This window comes from Microtus ochrogaster, chromosome 5, assembly GCF_000317375.1.
Source record: "Microtus ochrogaster isolate Prairie Vole_2 chromosome 5, MicOch1.0, whole genome shotgun sequence".
NCBI lineage: Eukaryota > Metazoa > Chordata > Mammalia > Rodentia > Cricetidae > Microtus > Microtus ochrogaster.
Window position 1 is genome coordinate 80,828,046 of NC_022012.1, and position 5,429 is coordinate 80,833,474.

General features: G+C 50.9%; 1 protein-coding gene across 1 annotated transcript in view; it reads left to right on the top strand.

The window, feature by feature from the left end:
• The window catches only part of Mst1r (macrophage stimulating 1 receptor), a 15,536-nt gene extending 12,061 nt beyond the window's left edge, over window positions 1-3,475 (top strand). The window contains exons 18-20 of the mRNA XM_026779371.1: window positions 255-420; window positions 805-941; window positions 2,917-3,475. Of these exons, the coding sequence (XP_026635172.1) occupies window positions 255-420; window positions 805-941; window positions 2,917-3,175 (562 nt within the window). The 3' untranslated portion in view covers window positions 3,176-3,475. The remainder of the gene's footprint in view (window positions 1-254; window positions 421-804; window positions 942-2,916) is intronic.
• The last annotated feature ends 1,954 nt before the right edge of the window (window positions 3,476-5,429 follow it).

A 5,429-nucleotide genomic window follows, 5' to 3' on the forward strand; every position in this document is an offset into this window, starting at 1 on the left:
GCACCAGATCTCATTACAGATGGCTGTGAGCCACCATGTAGTTGCTGGGAATTGAATTCAGGACCTTTGGAAGAGCAGCCAGTGCTCTTAACCTCTGAGCCATCTTGCCAGCCCCACAGTGTGATTCTTCAGTCCTTCGAAGGGCTAGGAAGCTGTGGGTCCAGACCTGGCAGGAGCCAGTGCTAGGCAAGTGTCTGCCCCTGAGCTACAGCCCCAGCTGAGCATCAATTCTCTGTGTGATACCCTCTTCTCAGGCTGGACGAGTCATTCACAGTCAAGGTGGCTGACTTTGGTCTGGCCCGTGACATCCTAGACAAGGAATACTATAGCGTTCGACAGCACCGCCATGCTCGCCTGCCTGTCAAGTGGATGGCACTGGAGAGCCTTCAGACCTACAGATTCACCACCAAGTCTGACGTGGTAAGGTACCCTCCGCTCCAGGTCCTCTTGACCTCCATGCCTAGAGTATTTTGCCCTGCTTCTGCGTAATCTGAGTCCAGACACTCCCCAGGTTAGACAGACCCCGTAGCTCCTTTGTCTTGGACAGATGTGAACCAGAATCTGGTATCTGCCAGGGCAGAAGTCTGTGCTTTCATCTGTTCCTTATGAACAGTCCAGGGCTCAAGTCACGTTGTGGGAGACGGAGGAACGATATTTGTACAGTATTAAGGAATGAGCTCTGTGCAGAGGTGTGGTCCTTCATTTCCAGTAGAGAATCCTGAGAGGTAGAAGACCTGGGGGGCCCACCTGCCCACCAAAATTTGGGGTGATAGTTGAGTGAATCTCCTCACCTTTCTCCAACAGTGGTCATTTGGTGTGTTGCTATGGGAACTGCTTACACGGGGCGCTCCACCGTACCCCCATATCGACCCTTTCGACCTCACTTACTTCCTGGCTCAGGGCCGTCGCCTGCCCCAGCCTGAGTATTGTCCCAATTCACTGTGAGTATGTAAAAGGCGATAGAGGGGCAGGGCTGGGCTCCGGAGAAGCGGGAGGGGGTAAGAGACCAAGCCCTGCCTGGCTTTTTGTCTGACCCTTTGGTTGACCAGGAAAGGGAGCCTCTCTGGGACTTAGTTTACTTATCTGTGTACTGGTCCCACCCCCATGCAAGGAAGGACTCTGAGAGGCCCTCACAGTTGCCATGGTAACAGCATTCCAACTCAGAGTCTGGGTTGAGGCCAGTGGTTTGGTTTCCCGGATCTCTTTCCAAACCCCACTGCTGCAAAGGGAAAGAGGGGCTGTTTTCCATCTCCTCCACTCATTGAGCCTCAAAGCAAGGTTTAGTTAGCTCCCACACCGGTCCCTCCGCATCTCTCCAGCAGGGCTTTTGCACTGCATGTAGTTCAGATTTTTTTTCATTCCCAAGGGATGGCGGTAGCTGTGTCATCAGTGCCCGTGGGATAGGTTTGGCTCCCTAATCAGCAGGCATACCTCGGCTGTGCTCAGGTCTGCACGCTTAGAACAGGCAAAACCAGGTCACAGATAGAGCCGTTGATGACTCCTGTCCCAGGCTGTGTTCCAGAAAGGCTCTGGTAGTTCTCAGGGCTCGCCCATCTTGGCCTTGACTTTTCGGCTATCTGGTTTTTTTATGCACACGGTTTATGGTAAGAGAAATTAACCTTATTGCCTGCCTGGATCTAAGACAGGCTCCCTGAACAGATGAAGGTGGTAGGTTTGGGAGAGACAGCGGAAACAGGGCTTGTCAGAGGGAGGAGGTGGCTGGGATGCAATCATGAGAGGGAAGGAGCACATGGTGCAGCCCTGTCAGAGTGGGCTGGCCCTTCAGAGTTTTCTGAAATTGAGATCAATGGGCCAGGTCTCTGTCCCAGGCATTAGTCAGTCACTGTCACAGGTGAGCAGATGTGAGATTGGAAAATGTGTTTCCCTTCTGCCTAGAGAAAGCTCAAGCTAAGAGCCGTCAACAGGTAACATTCTAAGTCACTGAAAAGGGAGGTCTAAGTGGCCCGCTGCAGAGGGCACTAATGGGGGAGTCCCTTTTCCTTGCTAGGCTCTGTTTTGCTCATCTGTAAAGTGGGTATCACAACAACATTCCCCTTGGGGAGTCTGAAACACTGAGACTATGATATAAGGCAGGATGCCGTTCCTACAGTGATAAGGCAGGCTCTAGGATCCAGCAGGCCAATCTACAGAACTTCAGCCTCAGGACCTGAGCTGTCACCGGAGCTGTTCCATATGCTTCTCTTTCAGTCCCCGTTTAACTTTCCTGGATTTTTTTTTTTTTTGCTGCAGTTTTTTTGAGGCTGGGTCTCTGTAGCTCAGGCTAGCCTTAAATGCAGGTTAATTCTGCTTCAACCTTCCAAATTCTGGGGTTAAAGGCATCTTTTACTGTGCCGGGTATGTATTTATTTGTTGGTTTGTTTTTGAGACAGGCTATCACTCTGTATCTTGGGCTAACCTAGAACTCACTATGTAGCCCAGGCTGGCCTCATACCCCTTGTGTAGCTAAAGCTGTTCTTGAATGCCTGATCTTTCTCCCTCCACCTCCCAGCACTGCTGGAATTACAGGTGTGTGCCACCAAGCCCAACTCTCTCTGCAGGGTTTAATCCTCACTTTATATCTGATCTGGAAAGGTGTGATGATCCTATTTCATGAGCCTCTTAACTATGTACTGAAGATTTCGCAAGTGTCTTTTTACCCTGTGCCCCTACAGAAAAGTTAGAGAACACACTCAAGATCACACAGATAAGGCCCCAGGGCATAGTCACCAGCAACCCTTTTCTGCTGAGGTATCTGGACTTCTGCCAGGCATCTCAGCAATGAGAAGAGCCAGCACTGTTCAGATGGGGCTCTAGGCCCTGTCACGGATCTTCATCTCTGTTTTGTTCAGTGGGAATCGGGCTGCCCAGAACCCCCCAGTAGGAATACACCTATACCTGACATCTCTCTTTTTACAGGTACCAGGTGATGTTGCGATGCTGGGAGGCTGACCCAGCAGCACGGCCCACCTTCAGAGCCCTCGTGATGGAAGTGGAGCAGGTAGTGAGCTCTCTGCTTGGGGACCACTACGTACAGCTGTCCCCAGCTTACGTGAACTTAGGTCACAGCATCTTGGATGACGTGAGTGTGCTTCCAGAGCAGCCACAGTCCTCAGCACAGCAGCACAGAGGCACATCGAGGCCCCGGCCTCTCTCAGAGCCTCCTCTGCCCACTTGACCTAAGCCCTCAGAAGGTCACGGACTGAGTCTGCTAAGTGGTTTTGAGCTAACCCCAACCTGTCTCTGGGCTATGACAAACTAAAGGGCATTGAACCTCCAGCCTTTAGCTTTCTGAAGCTACTGGAGGTGGGAAACAGCCCGTCTAAGCCCCTCACTCCAGCATGAGCCGGTGAGGGCAATCCTTTTGTAGCATGTATTTATGGAATGCTTGTTTTATACCCTGTCTGCTGAGCAGAGAGGACTCAGCAGTGATCATGCAGATACTATAGTGTAAACCACTAAAACAAATAAATGAATATTCAAGCACAAATTATGGCATATGCTGTGAAAGAAAGGAGGCACACAGAGGGGATGGATGGTTTACTTTAGAGAGGTGAGGGAAGGCTCCCAGGAGCTGTTATCTTTGCCAAAGCTCTTTCAGGAGGGGATAGTCTATTAGAAGCTGAGTTCAGATAAGAGATTTTGGGCAGGGCTGGAGAGATGGCTGAGTGGTTAAGAGCACTGGCTGCTCAGCCAGAGGTCCTGAGTCCCAGCAACCACATGGTGTTTCAAAACCACTTGTAATGAGATCTGGTGCCTTCTTCTTGCCTGCAAGGCACACATGCAGGCAGAACACTATATATGTAATAAATAAGTCAGAGAGAGAGAGAGAGAGAGAGAGAGAGAGAGAGATATTTTGTGCAAAGGCCCCTGTGACTCTAAAGGGGCCTGTGAACATGCCCAGATCAAATTATAGGGCCCCGTGGACTGCTGGATGAACCAAGGGGGTACGTTGAGTGTCTAACCATGCAACAGCCAAGATGGTTTCTTCCAGAGCTCAAACTAGCTACTGAGCTGCCCCTCCCTCCGCAGTTCTCCTAGGCTCCCTATGTAGTCCACATACATATACATACATGTACATTCACTGTCATGGTATGCAGACTTGCCTGCCTCCCATCTTTGCCAGCATTGCATTTGTAACCTTGAGAAGGAGGCTCTCTCAGAGAGGCATCAGCTCTACACTTGCAAGGAGCCAACCTCAAAGGACCAACTTCCTTAGCTATTTATACCCTCAGGACACTACAGCATAGCGGCTGGAGGGGCGTGTTCCTCTGGAGGAGGAGTTAATCCCAACTCCTACCTCTACCTCTCCCCTGTGCTCTGCCTACCGAGGGGACCTCATGGTGTTAGGAACTGGAGTGCTGGGGAGCCTGGGCCGAGGATATAGATCTCAATGTTATCTCTCCTTTGACTAAGCCCACCCGCCATGGTCTCCTCCACTCCTCTGGTTGGATGTCTCCTAGGTCTGTAAGAAGGGAAGGCTCGGTCTGTCACCGAGGGACCCGGATTTGGAGCCAGAGCTCTTTCCTAAATGGGGTCTCTTTGGCACAGCAGCCATCCAGCTGTTTGCTACCCATATTGCTACCTGTCCGGGTATCTTGGACTGGAAAGAGGTTCTAGGGATCCAAAGGACCCTAAGGACATGTGTGTAAAGTGTGACAACGGACCCTTCTGCTGGGAAGCAGGTGTAAAGGGAAGGGTCCTGGGAGTGGAAGGAAACTGCCCACCCACTCCCAGTGTCATCCCTGGTGTCTCAGCATCGGCACAGAGGAAGTTGTGGCCTTGCAGACCTGGTCACTGACTGCTTGGCCTTATATTGTTGAAGACAGGACAGCTGCGTTGTTCCTTCCCAGAGTTCTAAGCCATGAGTTGGGGTGATGTGAAGGGCTTGTTCCCCACTGGCTCATCTGTTCACTAGAAAGGGTAGAAAGGAAAGGTGACTGCGGACGGAAGGAGAACTTAGCATAGAAAGGGGTCCCAGAGAACTGAGTGAGAGGCAGAGCTAAGGGGGTAGCTGGTTTCCTATTTAGCTAGAATGTGGAATTTGGGGTCTGACTGTCACGTGGTGATACTTTAGGCTAGCACCAGTCCTGCTGATATGCCATCAGCCAGAGAACCCTCATTTGAAGGCTAACATAAATTCTTTCAGCAGTTAGCCCATTAACATGAACTTCCTGGACCAAAGGCCTCCAGGGTCAGAATTATCCAGGAAGGAGCTCCAGTTAAACAGGTACTGGGGGTACTGGTTTGTACCCCACAACACAGTCAACAGCTCCCAGGCTCTGAGCTCCATTTTCAGCCATCTGATAGTTCCAAGTCCATATAGGCTCTAGATTCTAGGGTGTCAGGAATTGAAACTGTTTTAGGATTTCAAATTGGTGCCTGAGCTGCAGGGGCAGGGGGTCATATAGGGAGGTTCTAGGTTTCCAGAT